Source organism: Conger conger, chromosome 3 (assembly GCF_963514075.1).
Source record: "Conger conger chromosome 3, fConCon1.1, whole genome shotgun sequence".
Classification (NCBI taxonomy): Eukaryota; Metazoa; Chordata; class Actinopteri; order Anguilliformes; family Congridae; genus Conger; species Conger conger.
Window position 1 is genome coordinate 59,442,621 of NC_083762.1, and position 17,595 is coordinate 59,460,215.

General features: G+C 45.2%; 1 protein-coding gene across 16 annotated transcripts in view; it reads left to right on the forward strand.

Annotated features, from left to right (window-relative positions):
* LOC133123812 (R3H domain-containing protein 1-like) overlaps positions 1 to 16,841 on the forward strand; it is a 51,186-nt gene extending 34,345 nt beyond the window's left edge. For 7 of the 16 annotated variants that reach the window (XM_061234405.1, XM_061234397.1, XM_061234392.1 and 4 more), the window contains 12 exons: positions 539 to 799; positions 2,088 to 2,245; positions 2,623 to 2,724; positions 4,114 to 4,356; positions 4,715 to 4,820; positions 8,680 to 8,792; positions 9,088 to 9,242; positions 10,423 to 10,529; positions 12,367 to 12,536; positions 13,645 to 13,789; positions 14,647 to 14,744; positions 15,463 to 16,841. In XM_061234405.1, coding sequence (XP_061090389.1) covers positions 539 to 799; positions 2,088 to 2,245; positions 2,623 to 2,724; positions 4,114 to 4,356; positions 4,715 to 4,820; positions 8,680 to 8,792; positions 9,088 to 9,242; positions 10,423 to 10,529; positions 12,367 to 12,536; positions 13,645 to 13,789; positions 14,647 to 14,744; positions 15,463 to 15,486 — 1,682 coding nt within the window. In that variant the 3' untranslated portion in view covers positions 15,487 to 16,841. The remainder of the gene's footprint in view (positions 1 to 538; positions 800 to 2,087; positions 2,246 to 2,622; positions 2,725 to 4,113; positions 4,357 to 4,714; positions 4,821 to 8,679; positions 8,793 to 9,087; positions 9,243 to 10,422; positions 10,530 to 12,366; positions 12,537 to 13,644; positions 13,790 to 14,646; positions 14,745 to 15,462) is intronic. The other 9 variants (XM_061234395.1, XM_061234394.1, XM_061234393.1 and 6 more) reach the window with 9 other exon arrangements.
* Positions 16,842 to 17,595: the final 754 nt, after the last annotated feature.

Below are 17,595 nucleotides of genomic sequence, written 5' to 3' on the forward strand. Positions count from 1 at the left end.
GCCTTTCATTGAACGCACCTGCTTGAAGTACACCTACCATAATGCAGACATTTTAGAAGAGAAATTGGGTTGAACTTTGAGTCCTTCAGAACTCGGTTGAACCAAATAACTTTTCACACAGGTGTGAAAGGAATGTGGTTCATGTTTGAATCCAGTTTTATTCATTTTGCAGAGTCGCTCATGAAATCACCAGAGGAACAGTACCTCCATTATTAATAACTGGGAGAAATCATGAAAACTGAATAACACCAGCAGTGATTGGTGGATACTTTCTGGCTATAGTTGTGGGATTACTCATGGTACCTTGGAGGTATCCACCACTTACCTGCGGTGTTGCTCTTTGTAACATACGCCATGATTGGTGGAGAGCTCCTTTCCCATTTCTGTGGGAAAATGCCCATGTTTCACCCTCTGTCTTGCTTTCTTTGGTCCCAGAGAAGAACCCACCCCCCCGCCGCCTCTGTGACCTCTGACCCTTGGCATGCGCACATTGTGGCTGTGCCTGCAGTTAAAGACCTTCTTGTTGCTCCTTCCACAGGTTCTGAGTCATCTAGTAGTGTGGGGTCCTCCATGGGCTCCCTCCCTCGTTCCCAGCAGCCCCTCCCTGCCCTGACTGTAATGCAGCCTGGTCATGCTGCCCCGGCGGTGACCTGCCCAGTCATCCGCACTAGCTGCCCCGTGCCCTACGAGGGGGTGACGGGCAGTCCTGCAGCTTCCACGGCTAACGCTAGCTACTGCTTTCTTCCCCTGGAAGCTGTGGGGATACCCCCTGGCAGCATTCTGCTCAATCCTCAAACAGGTTGGTGTCTTCTGACCTTGGAGCCTGCATGTTCTGGCTGTGTGTGTTTGTGTGTGCCTGCCTGCCTGTGTGCGTGTGTGTGTGTCTGTCTGCGTGTGTGTCTCTGTCGGTCTCTGTCGGTCTCTGTCCGTGTCCGTTTGTCCGTTTGTTTGTGTGTCTCGGTTTGTGTGTCCGTGTGTCTCTGTTTATGTGCGTCTCTGTGTGTTCACATCTGTTTGTGTATGTCTTAACTCTGTCGGTGTGTGCGTGTGTTCACGTGTGCTAGTGAGTGTGCGTGGCTGTGGTGAGTATGTGTATTTGCTTTCCAGTCCGTTTTTGTGGAACTTTCAACTAACACAACTCGCGCAAAACGCTGCTCTCTGATGGGAAAAGTGCCGATGTAGTAAATAAATGGATGGGTGGGGGAAGTAGACTTTTTTTTAAGGGGTCAAAACCATGGTGTGAGCTCAGTCATCAATTAAATACTTGCCGTCATGCATTATGCATTAGATATTTGTGTCCGTATCGCTGAGTGTGGCTGCTGTGGAATATTGTTGTTGATAATTGGTAGAACTTGCTTTGCTTTGATTGGTCTATAAAAAGAAGAGATAAAATGTCTTTCGCGATGCTGGCATTTTCTAGAATTGATACGGAGGCCTAATGATGCAGCTTAAATGCAAATGAGGTATGTTTCTGACAGTACACAGTACTTGGGGTGGTGGGCGTTATGGGGAGGTGGTATTGTGCTGCTAAGATCAATAAATCCAGTGTTATTCAAAACAAACTCCCAAAAGTCTGCAGAGAAGGGAGTAATGAAGCCACACCGTACGTGTTATTGAATATGGAAAAATGCAGTCTAGCCTCTGATAATGTATTCGTTTTCACTCTGTGCCTTCTGCCATATTTTTAAGATATGCATGAGGCTGATAAGAGGTGTATATAGCTGGCACTAATGTATTCCCTGTATCAGCCAGGCCGTGTAATTGCTTATTGACCTTTCTTTAACGGAGCCGGCCGATTGGAATTTTTCCAACCCGTCTTGAGTTCGAGGAATTCGTTTAGGAAACCATTTCTGAAATTGGAATGGGATTTTTTTTGGCGGGGGAGGTAGGAGTGGGTGGTACAGTTGGAGGTCATGTGTTGGTGGAACATGAGGTAAAGGTGAGCTACTCGAATTCAAATAATGCAATTCAAGTGCTGTTTGTTTTTGGCACATAGCTTTGTGAATTTGTCCAAAAAGAGCCCTTAACTGAAGAGGGAGGTGTTGTCTACCATCATGTGTTTGAAGACTGTGTGTTTAATTCGGCAGGCCAACCCTTGGTGAACCCAGACGGTAGCACTATGGTCTACAACCCCACCGTGGCTCAACAGCAGGGCGGAACCCAACCACCTCTGCCTCCTTCTCCTCTTCCTCCTCCCCCTCCAGCCCCCCACCCGCTCCAGCCAGCCAATCACATCGTCTCTCAGGTCAGCCATTCTCCACTCTCCTCCCTTCGGCACAGCACTGACGATGACGGACAGGTGCATTTATCTGTGGTGCTCGGCCCATCCCGAGAGCTTCAGTAGTGCTGGGCTTGGCATTAAGTCTTCAGGTTCATATAAAGCGGCTAGAAATGCGAGTTGAAAACCAAAAGAAAACCGCTGATTAAGTTTTAGAGAAGGGCGAGTCCCTTTTAAATGGAGCCTTTGCAGTAGATGCCATTACCGTGTTTTAGAACAACACCCACGCCATCACTGTACTGGACTCCCCTCGCTCCTCCTCATCATTCCAAAGTCTTACATATTTAACCTTTTGACTACTGTCATTGACCTTTGACCTCTCTGTCCACCTGTTGCCTCTCCAGCCGGTTCGATCCTTGCAGCCCCCTGCACAGCCTGTCCAGTACTCAGCCATATCTTACCCGCCTCAGCTGCTACCTGTCTCGCCTAACCACCAGTACACTGTGGTACCTATGCGCTCGTCCTCCTCTACTTCTCCTGTTGCACGTGTCTTTATCTTCTCCTCTATCTCTTCATATCTGTTTCTGTTTGTGCATGTCTCTATCTTTATCTTTATCTCTTTCTCTGTCCTTTGCTACCAAGCCTATCCAGTTTTGTGTGTGTGTGGCTGTGCTATCCTGTTGCGTGTGTGGCTGTGCTATCCAGTCGTGTGTGTGTGTGTGTGTGTGTGTGTGTGGCTGTGCTATCCAGTTGTGTGTGTGTGTGTGTGTGTGTGTGTGTGTGTTTGTGGCTGTGCTATCCAGTTGTGTGTGTGGCTGTGCTATCCAGTCGTGTGTATGTGTTTGTGGCTGTGCTATCCAGTTGTGTGTGTAGCTGTGCTATCCAGTCGTGTGCGTGTGTGTGGCTGTGCTATCCGGTTGTGTGTGTGGCTGTGCTATCCAGTCCTCTATAGCTTTACTTTGACTTGTCTTGGTTTCATGCAGCCTCTTCCCTGAGCCCTAATTCTCAAATTCCCTTTTTTGTTTTTGTAAGTAAATGTAATGGCTTAAAACATTTCAGTTCATTAAGACTCAAGAATTTCCCCCTTATCCCTTAAATTTTCTGTTGGAACGTAATGGACAGTTAACTTTAACTGGGAGGGTTCTGCAGTCACTTAGCAACTGAACAATGGGTAACCAGCTCCCCTCAAGTGACAGCAATACCTTGGTTTGCCACTAGATGGCCTGCAAAAACCACTGGCAGCAATGCTGGACTGTGCTTTCTCAGTTCTGGTTGGTGACAGAAATAATGAGCAAAACAGAGATTTGCGGTTTTTCTTAGTTATTAGCCGTGTGGCTTCATTATGCTAAACTGCATTGTAAGTCTTCTTCCAATTTGCACATTTCAGCAACTTTGGATTTATAATGGATTTCTAATAGATGTAAAGTTATTCCTTTGTACAAGCTGAGGAAAGTAATGATAAATTTGTACGCTGTAGCCTGTTTTGTCAGCAGGCTATTTCTCCCTCCTGCTTCATTAATCAGTTAATAACTCAACTAGTTAGCTTTTTTCATGTTTTCTTAGAGCATTGAGTTATGTCTTGTTCTGCTAACCTGCTTTCTGACCTCTTTCTGCCGATAAACATCCTTTCATGACTAATTAAAGATTCATTTTTGAATAATTCATTTTGCAGCAGATGCGAAGTTCGTGTCTATAAATAAACATTACAGTTTTAGGCTGATTACTGGAAAAGTAGGGTCAGTTATATTGACGCTGTAAGTGGGGAGCCACGTTCAGACTCGATGCTTTGGCTCAAGCTTGTGACTGTGTGTGCTTCTGGTGTCCGGCCCTTCCTGTGTGTTTCTCACGGACGCGCCCATCGTCCGTGAGTGATCCTGGTCTTTCCGTGTGAACAGCAGGACAGCCTGGGCGCCCAGTTCAGTCACATGACCCTGGCCCAGCAGCCATCCTGCGATGGACCCAGCGGACACACTGCCGTGTACCCCCCCGCAGTGCTGCTCCACCCCCACCAGCACACCGCCTATGTGCTGGCCCCCCCGGGCCAGCCCCTCCCTCCCCCCGCCTACTCCACCTCGGCCCCGCCCGTCAGCCAGCCAGTCGCGCCGCAGCAGGGCTTGGTGCAGCAGCCAATCCAGCAGGTACCGCACACAGCTCCGCCCCCTCGTATACCTGTCACTTCCTGTCTCTGCGCTGCACTTCTCTGATTGCCTACTTTCCGAAATAACTATCCTAACTATCCATCCTAACATTAACAAAATATTTAGCTACTGTATGTAGAGAACATTGAAGTATATGTAGATGTAAGGTATGTAAGGGTACATAAGCATAGCCTCTTCGGTGTATCCAGGTTACTAAGCTTGCCATTGCTATATGATCCCGGAAACTGATTGAGTAGCTTCCATACTTACAGTATGGTGCTTTAGTGCTCCATACTTACAGTATGGTGCTTTGGTGCTCCATATTTACAGTATGGTGCTTTTGTGCTTCGCCTTCTAGATGCCTCCATGCTACTGCGCCTCCTATCAGTACCGTCCCGTCACCCCAGTGCACTACAGCGGCACCCAAAGCCAGCAGCCCATGTCCCACCCCACCCAGCAGTCAGGTAAGCCCAGCCCAGGTACCCTGGGAGAGGGGCAACTCTTCTTCCCAAACAGGGCCTTCACAGCTCCCATTCCAGGTTGGGGAAAAAGGGCGCTGGCCTCTCAGAAACGATACAGTTTGTGTGTGCGTGCAGTTGAATAAAGGAAGGCCGCGTCTTCCTCCCGCACCGCATGGATTTATTTTAATTCCTTTTTCACAGCGCTTCAGGGGAATAGGGTTTTTGGCTTAATGCTCCATTGTCTCGAATGCTCCTTTGTCTCCCGCTATCCGCCCTAATGTAGGATGACAATGGGGTCCCCTCAGTAAACTGCATAGAGGAAATTATAGAGGACTGGTGGAACGGAGTTAATCACTCACTGTACAGTGTGCTTATTTTATCAGGGACTAGAATGGTAAAACACTTTTACTGTCTGCGCAACAGTAACATTCCTCCAAACAAATTTTACTTTTTACTTTTTACTTTGTGATCATCCCTGCTTCTGATATTCAACACTGGAAGGGAAATTCTAAATTCATAAACAAATTTTAAACTGCCATCACAGCTTCCTGACAATAAAGGAATGCTCGCTTGCACCTCATCTTATCTCCATATATTACAAGCTATTTTAGGAAATCATTCAATGAAACACAATCGACACAATCGACTCAATGCGACTATCAGACTTTTAATATTAAGTGCATGCTAAATCTAAAAGTCTCACATCTTATACAGGACATTAACATAAATATTCAGTTCGATATAACTGTATGTAAGCTATCTAGCTAAAAATACAATACAGTAGCTATTGAGGGCATAAAAACTACATACGGTATGCTTGCTAATGTCATTGACTGGAGATGACTAATGAATTCATAATCAAATTCCTAATGTCAGACGGCACGGATGGTGCAGTGGGTAGCACTGCCGCCTCACAGCAAGGAGGTCCTGGGTTCGAATCCCTGTCGGCCGGGGCCTCTCTGTGCGGAGTTTGCATGTTCTCCCCGTGTCTGCATGGGTTTCCTCTGGGTAGTCCGGTTTCCTCCCACAGTCCAAAGACATGCAGGTTAGGCTGAATGGAGAGTCTAAATTGCCCATAGGTATGAGTGTGTGAGTGAATGGTGTGTGCGCCCTGTGATGGACTGGCGACCTGTCCAGGGTGTATTCCTGCCTTTCGCCCAATGTATGCTGGGATAGGCTCCAGTCCCCCTGCGACCCTGTTCAGGATAAGCGGGTGAAGATAATGGATGGATGGATGGATTCCTAATGTCCTCTCATCTGTGCCCTAGAAAAGAGGTTTGAGGGTAGGAAAGCCTGGGAAACTAGAGGGTGTGTCTGATATTTTCTGTGGACCTGCTTTGTATGCATTTGCGTGCGTTCATGCATACATCCGCATGGGTATCGTCAAGAGGGGTCATAGGTCATGACCTTGCAGGTGGAGGTGTGGATCTGGGTGGCAGGATGTGGGGCCGGGACACTGTCTGAGACGACTACCATTCTCACAGTGAACCGGTCTCTTTTCCCGCCACTGAATGCTCAACGGCGGCCATTTGGGGGAGGCCACCTCAGGACAGAAGCTCTAAAATGTCAAGTGTAGAATATGTAAAATACCGTATGACTTCTGTGATGTCCTGTATGACTTCCGTGGACTGCCTATGCGGTCCCTTTTTGTGCTCGGCTCTGATATAGAAATATTACTGGCAAATTGGATAAAAAGAGAAGGTAAGATGATCATATCTGATGGAAGACAAGGTTCCCCGACTCGGCAAAACTGCCTTTATCCTCTGAACTGAAAGGCCGGCTTCTGGAATGAAGAAAGCCGGTGAGCATCAGAAGCCCAACAAAGCCACAGAAAACAATGCCGTCGCGCACGTATTTCTCACAAGATGTCTGACTGTTTGCCTCCTGCTGGGAGCTGAGCGGTAACAAGTGCCTTTGAAAGCGGTCGGTGTCGGGTACATTGGCATGAGAAATGTCTCTCCGCCCAGGTTAATGTCGTATCCGCTTGCTGTACGGTTTGTAAGAGGCCAGAGTGCAGGACAGCCCTTTTTATAGCCGGCTGCTCTGGTCCCTGTGGGGAACCGCTGGCTGCCACTCACTCCGCCTGTCCCAGTTTCCCCCTCTCATCTGGGCCAAGTTGATTGCAGCCAGCCCCAGTAAAAAACTGGGGTGGAGAAAAAAAGAGTGCTTTAGGCAAGAGTTTTTCCACCAACATTGTGCCCGGTACGGTACGGTAACCTTGACGCTGATGCTCTTTTCCCACGGAAGACCTTCTTTTAAATGCCACTCTGGGTGTACTGTTTAGCTGTAGCATAGATGCTGCTGCAAGTCTTTCTATTCTTCTTATATCTTGTATTATATACGTACACTCACCGACCACTTTATTAGGATCTTTTTGACTTTATTACACCTAGGTATTCATGCGATTATCCAATCAGGCAATTGTGTGGCAGCAGGGCAATGCATATAATCATGTAGATACGGGTCAGGAGCTTCAGTTAATGTTCACACCAACCATCAGAATGGGGAAAAAATCTAAGGGACTTTGACTGTGAAATGATTGTTGGTGGCATTGAGGGTGATTTGAGTATATCAGTATGTTTTTCACACACACTAATCTCTAGAATTTGCAGAGAATGGTGGAAAAAAAATTAAAAAATCCAGTGAGCAGCAGTTCTGCAGACAGAAACGCCTTGTTAATGAGAGAGGTCAGAGGAGAATGGCCAGACTGGTCAAAGCTGACAGGAAGATGACAGTCACGGAAATATCCACACATTACAACAGTATGCAGAACAGCAACTCTAAACACACAACACATCATAACTCTTAAGTGGATAGGCTACAGCAATAGAAGTATAAAAAATAAGTTTAATAAATACCTAATATAGTGCCCGGTGAGTGTATATATAGGTCCTTTTTGGTAGCATTTCATAGGTTCCAATGCACCAGACAAGCTCAGTAGAAAAGTATTTGAATCCAAAACAATTGCATATTTGATATGTTCTGTCCTCTTTATTATTATTTTCCAGTGTCTGTACATTTGGTTTGTGTGTTCACCTTGGTGATATTTTCCTCTAGTTTATTTGCAGTGTTGCTTTATTTTTATTTAGTCTGGATATCTGTTCATTTGATGAAGTTATTGGGTCAGAAAGTACACTGGTTGCATCAGGCAAGTTGCATCATGCTTAAAGGGATATTGCACTTTCTGGGTTTTTCCTTAGTATTTCACTTTTTGTATGGCTTTGAGTAGCCATTGATAGTTGGAGAAGTTTCTGACAACCCACCTGACTGCTAGCTTTGCAGTGGCTGTTGTATAGTAAAAAAAATAAAAAAAATACACTTTAGGTATTTTCAAAAATGTGTACACTGACCTTGTGTGTCCAGAGGCTGTAAACAGGATCTCAATAATTTCCTAGCATTTATTCACAATTATGTCCCTTAAAATCCATTTCACTTCTTGAAAAAGTGAAATGGTTCTTGAAAACCACTTTTGGTTCCGATACTTTCAGAAATATATTGGGCTCTTTACTTGCCTCTGTTTTTAATTGTTGTTCATTCATCACACTTGCATGGAATGACATAAATGGATTTATTGTGCCCTCACAGCTGAAAGTTGTCATTGGGCACCCAGTGTCATTTGTGGGAGTAATGTAATTATTGATAAAATTGGAAATTTGTTGTCAATTATGGCTGATAATAATTTTGATAATAATTGATGTTGTAATTCAAAATATCGATTTTAAAGTTTGCATATTGGGTAATTTGTGCTCCTTTACTTCGGGATTCAGTTTCAGTGGAGCTCCATCCCCTGACGCTTTGGGTCTGGTCTTCTGCATTTTGGTGGCAGTGTGGCTTCATTCGCATTGGCTCATTGTTGTTTCAGGTTATCAGACTGTAATGCCAAACCAGCTGCAGACCTATCAAGGCATGGTTGGAGTACAGCCGGCCCCCACTCCGAACGTGATGGTCCAGTACCCCTCCGTGCCATCCTATCAGGTCCGTTTTTCCCCATCTCTGAAACGCCTGCATTTCCTTCTCCCTGGGTGGGGGTTAATGAAATGAAAGATTCACTACTAGCAACCGCTGTGCATTGAGTTTGGGGTTGTGTCAGGTGTCGTGTACATTTGCCCTGTGCCTATTTTAATGGAGAGTGTTCGGAATTTGTGGGTCAGTACTTTTGAGGAATTTTTGGTAAAGATAAAGACCTTCTCCCCTTCTGTATATACCTATGTGTTCATCCTGGCTGGTGCAGAGGTTTCCATTTTGGTGACTGTAACCATCTTGGCCTCAGCAGGTGCCCATGTCCCATGGGTCCCAGGGAGTGGCCCAACAGACGTCCCAGCAGCCAATAGTCTTCCCAAACCAGTGCAACCAGGGGTCTATATCCACCCCTGGCATGCAGGTGTGCTATGGTGTCATCCCAGCCGGTCAACAGAAGACCGTGAGGTGAGCTGACTACAGGTCCATGTCACTGCTGATGGCAGGGCAGAAAACTAGTGATGCTGGCTTTCTTCGGCCTTCTCGGATACAGGCTCCAGTAGCTTAATGTCGGTAATTAGCTGTGAGTGATTGCTCTGACCGGGTGAGGGGAGAAACAAACATGTAATGAATTTCCTTCCTTTTAGCCGACATTGTGCGCCAATTAAACTAAAACACATTTAAAACACACACCATAAAGCTGGACATGTTGGGGAGGGGGGGGTGGGGGCGGTAGGAGGAGAAGGGCCCTCTGTTTGCCGGCTGGAAAGAGAGCTCTGTTTTAGTAGGTCGCTCTCAAGATGATTTATAACAGGAGAGATCCAGCGGGTCTTAATATAACAGCGCTGGTCCCGTGTGGCGATATCTCTCTCCCCGCCATTCTTCATACGAGCAGCGTGGACGTGCTCTGCTCCCCGGAGCCTTCGCTGCCTCCCGCTGCTGTTCCGCTGGCACCGCAAGCCCTCCTGTCCTCCCCCCCTGCTGCTGCCGAAACAGGCCGCAGAATGGAGTGGTCAAACAGAAAAGAGTGCTGCCCTGTTCATTTTACAACACCTGAATGTGCTGGTTTTTTCCGCTTACTTCACGGTGTACCAATGACTCTGCAGTTTTCCACCTGGTTTTGACTATGCGAATATATAAACTTCTATGTGAATATAAACTTCTGGTTTGCAGGAATATATGAGTAGGTTTGGTGGCAGTAGGTTTTGTTTTTAAATTTGCTGTCCTTGTATCGAGCTGCAGAGTGTCAGGAATAGGCCCAGGCCCAGAGTCGCTGCTGTGTTTAAGATGGATTGTGTGTTACGTTGTTGCCTGTGTCTGTGATTCAGTGTAGGATTGCAGGTTTGAGGCAGCACTTGGGATGGTGTGGGATGGGTTGCGGGACTGTGCATGTGTGCGGGACCAGTCAGTAGATGCTCATGTGAGTGCTGTTCCGCAAATGACTGTATTCTTCCTGATTTATTTTCTGTGCCTGTGTGTGCCTGTGTGTGTGGATTTGGGTGGGTGCGTGCCTGCGTGTTTGTGTCGTGTGTGTGCGCATGTATGTGTGCGTGGCATGTGTGTGCGTGCCTGTCTGTTTGTGTCATGTGCGCGCATGCATGTGTGTGTGTGTTTGTGTTTGTGTGTGTATGTATGCTTGTGTCCACAGCTCCTCGGTAGGATTTTGGCCCTCCCCAGGGACGGAGCAGATGCCGTTCCCTCGGACCCCTCCCTCCCCCTGCAGCTCGCTGCAGTTTCCCGGGCAGCAGTGTGCAGGTACAGCCCCCTGCGCTGTCACGGCGACCGTGCTTCTCTCATGTGTGGTTGCTGTCACGGCGACCGTGGCACGCTCACTTGAGTGTTTTTATATCACTGTTGCTGAGAGAAGAGTCCATGGTGACCAGCTCACCTTAAACAGCTGCATGTCACCAAGAAACCTTCAGCTTATCGATTTTTATTTATTACAGTTATTGTAGTTTTTTTTAATCTCTCCTCCAAATCCCTTCTCAATTGTGTCTCCTCCCTCCCCGAGGTATCTCTGCACTTTTTTAAACCCTGAAATTAGACCGGCGCAACAAAAGAAGGTAGAGGGTGGCTTTAAAGAACCGAGTTCTTTTGTAATTCTTTCACAGATCAAACACTTGATTGAATTGATTCAAAGATGGCGGCGGTGGGGGGGCCCCACTGTATTACGCGACGCTGGCAAGGAAGAATAGGCTTGCCAATGCCTTTAGATCAACCGATTTAATAGGCTGTGCGGTTTAAGAAGCGATTTAGTCTGTGCAATTTAATTATTTAATAGATTGGGGTGGTAATTAAAAAAGCAATTCCTGCCTGCTTCATTCGCCATTATGGCTGTCATTAAATAGGCTTTCCCAGGGCCCTTGGAATGTAATTTGCCATTTTGTGTTTCTCCAGTTAATGTGCGTTTCCTCTATTGGAAAGGTCTTGTGAACCTTTTTTTTTTTTCTTTTTTCCCCCGTCGTCTTTTGGTTTTTTTTCCCCCCAACTCGTCACAAAAAACTGAAATGCCTTTCAAAGCTTCAAATTAGATTGCCGTTCAGATGTCGATGGCCAAGTTATGTAGTGATACGGGGATTACCCAGTGGAGACATTTTCTAGAGCTTTAGAAAATCCACAGTGTTGAGCGAACCTTTGAATGCGGTTTTGACTGCAGTGCTTTTTATCTTTCTTTTTTTAAATGGAAGACATGGCGGCAGATAAGACCTTAATGCTAGCCTTCATATTTGTATTTTCCCTTCAAGGTTGAATGGTGGAGTGCGTAGTGCTGTTAGCCGCAGATATGGCGGGGGGGGGGGGGGGGCTTGTTGTGTTGACTTGTTTTAAAATGCAGGTGGAAGCAGTAAGAAGCGTGAAAGACGAGACGCGCTTTTCAGCCTCGGCTGAAGACATGGGCTTTGTTGCCCTTGAAACGCCCCGCGCGCACCTTATCGGTGAAGCCGGATTAAGTATCATGTCATTTTATTATCCATAAAAATAATTATAATGGAGGGAAGACGTTTTCGAGAGTAGCAATAATGAGGTCAAGAGGAGGTCTGTGGGTGCGCTAACCTTCGTTGTTGGGCAAACATGTTTAATTGGATGTCTGGTGGATGGAATTTGTAATATGATTAAGTATTTAGGCTCAGCCGGCCTTGGGATGCATTCTTGGTGTCCGGCGGAAATGATTCATACGGAAGTCGACACGCCCTCTTTGTTCAAATACCAAATTTAATTAATTTCAAGGCATTACACTTAAGGCAGCTGTGTCTTTTCAACGTACATTATTAAATGGTCAAGAACTGTAAACAAAAGCAAACGATGACATTTCGTTTGTTTGATTGCTAGGGAGAAGAGAGGATATTAATGAAGAAACAACAAGAGGGAATAAACTAATCGAGGGAAAGACGCGCTAAATTAATTTCATATTCTTGGTGCGCCTCCGAGCGTTTGTCTGGCTGATGCCGTGTATGAATAAACATGCCGTTTTACCAATGTTTGTAGAATCGCATCCCTCCAGGTCCCGCTGTTTTCAAACCTGTTGACTCCCAGATATGCTAATGCGGCATGCTGGGATAGCGGGTGTGATTGGGAGTGGTCTCTGTGTCCACAGGCGGCCCCCCTCCCCCGGCCGGCGGGATGGTCATGATGCAGCTGACGTTACCTTCCAACCCTCAGACCCCGGCGCTCTCGCCCCCTCAGTGGAAACGGCATAAACACTACAGCCTGGACCATCAGAGGGGGGCCAAATTTACAGAGCCCCCTGTGCTCGACACATCACAGGTATGGGGGCAGCCGCAGGGCCGTACGTGCGATGGTGGTAAAATGGTTCCAGATCTGAGGGTCCTGGGTTTGATTGGTTATTTCTGCCATTGTCGATACTGCTCATCATTAATCTCCATCAATGTCTGTCACTCTGTCAATAGGCTTTATTGTACTTTGAAAATGAAAGTGACCGGCCAGGGGTCATTATTCAGTTCTGTTTAAAATCCACATGCATTGCAGTTAAATTTAGAATACCTGAACCCTGAAAAAACAAGTCCTACACCCCCAAATAAAACCGGAAAGTGAGGTTAAAAGTCCCCTGTAGGTACTTTAGAAGAAAATGGTCAGAGTTTGGCTGAGTTCAAAGAGAAGCATCAGGTTACCATTGGCAGTAATTAAAGTGAATACTGTACTGTGGTATACATTTATACAGTGGTCTACATTTTAGATTTTTTATTTTCATGGGAGTCTTTTCCTATAATTTGTCATAAGCGAACACATTTGGAGGGATTTCTGACCATTCCTCCATGCAGAACTTTTCAGAATCATAGATATTCTTGGGATACCCCCCTCTTCAGTTCAGACCACAGCTGTTAATATGCACTTGCATCTTCTTCCTGCTAAGTTTCCACCATATGTTTTACTCTTTTTTTATTTACTTACAGTGCTTTATGTGTTTTTTTTGTACCCATTACCCGACTTCTTTGGCTTTTCCCATGCAGATGGTTGACAATGGGATTTTGCATGCTTCTTACCTCATTTTTTGTACTCTAGTGAAACAGGACATGATGGAATGACACATAGTTCCTTTCGACTAAGATTAGTGTTAGTATTGCCAATTTCACTTTGTTTATTTATTCATCTACAATAATTGTCACGGGTGGCAATAAATTTGGCACCTGTTGTTTCCAGAAAAATGAGATTACTAAATAAGTAAACGTATTGAAATAAAAGTATATAGTTTTCCTGTAAGTTTGAACATAAAATATAGAACATTATTCATGTTTATTATATGCAACATATAATGCATTTTTTTTTTAAGGATGCCAATAATTCTGGAGCCCACTGTATTTGGTCTCAATAGAATTGTGGCTGCACTGAAAGGCTCTTTCCCCTCCCCTTGCAGAGCAGTTTGCAGCTGGGCACCCCTGTCATGTCCCCCACCCAGCTGCTCGCCCCGGCCCATCTGACCAACATGACGAACGTCCGTCCCGGCCTCACCCCCGTCTCCATCCTCCCGCAGTGCCCCAGAACCTTCGTCCCTGGACAAGGTGAGCAGAGGCACACGTGTCTGTCCAACCAACCCAATTGTCCAGCTAAGCAATCGCCCAACTGCAAAACTGTCCAACTGCCCAGCCATCCAACCACCAAACCGTCCGGCTATCCAACCATCCAACTCTCAAAACTATCCAACCACCTAACCATTCAACTGCCAAACTGTCCTACCACCCAACCACAAAACTGTCCAGCTATCGAACTGTCCAACCGACCAACCATCCGACCGCAAAACTATCCAGCCACCTAACCATTCAATTGCAAAACTGTCCTACCACCCAACCACAAAACTGTCCAGCTATCGAACTGTCCAACCGACCAACCATCCGACCGCAAAACTATCCAACCACCTAACCATTCAACTGCCAAATTGTCCTACCATCCAACTGCCTAACCATCCAACCACAAAACTATCCAACCACCCAACCCTTCAGCTGCAAAGCTATCCAAAATGTCCACCTAACCTTTCAAGAATTGTGCCACATTGTTGAAGCTTAATTGTGATTCATTCTGCTTATTCTAGCATGGAAGACCGGCCCATAAGAGATTTTCTAGTTTGTTACTTTCCCCACAGGCAAAGTGTGAAGTGACTCATGTTTAATGCATGCCCTGTTCAACCATGAATGTTTTGAGTGTGAGAAATTCTGTTCATTTGGAATAATGATTTGAAGGTTTAGCACAGTTGACTTGCACTGGTGCCTCAGTGATTCATATACACCCACATGTCTGCAAATCTTGTTAGTCTGGTCTGGCGCATTGTTTTTTAAATTTTTATTATTCAGGTGAAGTTTCCCTGGACAAGACTGTCTGCTAACTGAATAATGTTTATATTGTTTATTCCCTCCACATCCAGGAGAAACACTGTACCATTTGTTGGGGCAACCCCTTCAGTATACCCCTTCCATCCACCCCCAAGTATTCCACGGCCCCCACATTGTCCAAAATCACCGGGTGAGTCCCCAGGTCTGGATTGGTGTGCTCAAAATGAAGTAGCAAGGCTTTGCTGCAAAGGGTGACTCCAGAATATTCGGGTCAAGCTGTGATGTATTCAGCCAAAGTTGCGTAGTGATTTTGAACTGTAATGAGGCAAAGTACCCAGATTCCGTGCCAATATTCCGATTGGTTTTTATTGAAGCCATGGTATAATCTATCTAATATTATATACAGATACATGTCTGTTTATTGTTAATGGATTTATTTGAGCCTACAGTATTTTTGCTACTTGTGAGAGGGCTTGTAATTCTGTCACTTGTGAGAGATCATTTCTTGATTAGTGCTGCTTGGAAACAGTCAAATTGGACAGAGGTATTTGCGTATCTAAGATGTTAGGAGTATATTCGGTCACAGCAACAGTTCACACCTAAGAGATGATTGGGGTTCAGTCAGAATTGAGAGGGAGGGCCTGATATTTGCAGCGCCAGGACTGTATTACACCATGTATATCAAGAGATAACCAAAATGGCAGAAACATCAGCTCCAGACCTGGGTTAAAATATACTATTCAAATACAAAAAGCACGGCAAAATATTTGAATCCAAAACAATGACGTATTCTACCCAGGTCTGGTCAGCTCACTGAGTGGTTTAGCCCCCAGGTACAGTGCATGCAGTGTTACAATGTGCCCAATTGAAGTTGTGTTATGAAAGTGCGACTTTCTCTTTCCATTTAGATAACAGAGGAGTCCTGTAAGTGACTGATTTGCTGGTGGGGGGGTCAGCCGTATGGAGGCGGATGCTCTGCCTGGGGACTGTGCAAGCTTGGCAGCCGCAGTAAGCCACAGCTGCCCCACCTTGCCTGTTGGGGTCAGGGGCAATGGGGCCAACACCGGCTGCTCAAAGCCCCCGCCATACCCGGCCTCCTTTCCCCTCCTCAAACGCAGTGGCTCCCCCACCTCCATCGGACTCAGAGCTAGTAAGTTGCTACGATTTTCACAGGAGAGGGCCAGCTCCCAGTAGGGGGCACCACTGGGCAGCACGGGACCTGCAGCCTGGCCTTTGGCTAGCAGCGCCACGTCACCAAAACCACCACCGCTACCAGTACCGGTCACATTCACTCCCCACTTCCTCTTTCTCACTGGTTTTACTGATTTATTTAATGGGTTTTCACTTAAGTTGTAAAGACTTTGAGCTTGTGTTGTCTTGCTGATGTTCTAGCGATTTAAAAAATGAAAGTAGTAAAATTTTAAAACCCAAAAACAAATGCAAAGTTCCAATCAAAAACACCAGCATCCGAGTTCCCTGGAACATTACAGAAGGCCAATATAGTTTTTATTGTTCTGTTTTACATGTCAAAAATATTGCCAGACCCTAAACTTGGTTGTACAGCTGAACTGTTTTCCCCCCAATTTCTTGGTTTCTGGCTTGGAATGCACCAAATGAGATCCAAATTGCTGGTGTTGGGCATCCAGCCAGCCACTTAGAATTAATGTGGATGGCTCGGCGGTGGAACTGTTTCCAAAATCCCAAAGGACCGCCCAGGTGACCCCTGTAACAATGAGAATGCAAACCCTGCCACAAACACTTAACACATCAGCAAAATCATCAAATCGGCTCTCACTGTGAATGTAATGCTTGTAAAAGAAGGCGTCCTTAAGAATTTGTGTTTTTGATCCAATTTTCCTGATTTGAACTTTGAAAATCAGCATATCTCCTTGATAGTATTTTTAGCCAATCTCAGAAGTCTCCCTAACGTCCAGTTCTTTTTACAGCTTTCTTCTCAAGGCCCGTCATTCTAATTATTTTTTATTAATAAATAATTTTACAACCATACCCTGTTTAAAGGGAGCTAGACAAAGTCTGTTTGAATACTGAATACTGATTGTTTCTTGACCATCTCCCACAAGGCTGTACAATGTTTGCTGGCACAAGTATGTTTTACTTGCAAAACTAATAAATGTCTACACAAAATGATGTGCTTTGGCCATATTTGGAGGTTTATTCCCCCTCCGGGGAAAACACTTAAGATTGTCACCTGTTCTGCACATGTCTGACACCTATGGAAAACTGTTTGTGATGTCATACTGACAATTAAAATATTTTTTAAAGAAAACATGAAAATCTTGTGATGTCCGTGACATAAATCACATTTGAAAATTGTCAATTTTGTGATCGATATTTCACCTTATTTCTCCTATAGCCCGCCATTTTACAGAAAAAAAGACCATTGATGTATTGGTATCATCGAGGGGGTAACACGGATAAAGAACTTTTCAAACTAGAAGCCAGATGAATATTTGAATTGAATGGTCTGAATGAAGAATTGTTCCTGCATCCTTTTCGTTAGTGTTTTCTATTATGTTTTTCTTACATTTTTGACTTCATATGCATTTAAATGAACGATAGATACTATGCTTAAACCTCATTGTGTTTTTCTTTATATATATATATATATATATATATATATATATATATTCTTTTTTTATTTCAGTGAATGCAAGACAATTTGCGTGTTACATCTCCCTTAACAGATTGATGCGAGGCCAGCGTTGTATTTCATGATATGACCATTTTTCAAGACCCATGACCGTTCAAATGCAAATTGTGATTCCTAGGACTTTCTATGAGTTTTCTTAGTCCATAATGGGTTAAGATCAACATAATTGGTCATAAAAGGCAAGACCAACCTTTAATAGTCATCAGCTTGACAACATGTTCCTACATAGAGACACTGAAGGAAGCCTTATGCTGAAGTCTTTTCCTGTTTCTCCTAAATTAAAAGATACATCTTTTGTATTTGGCCGCACAGATGGTGCAGTGGGTAGCACTGCCGCCTCCCAGCAAGTAGGTCCTGGGTTTGAATCCCG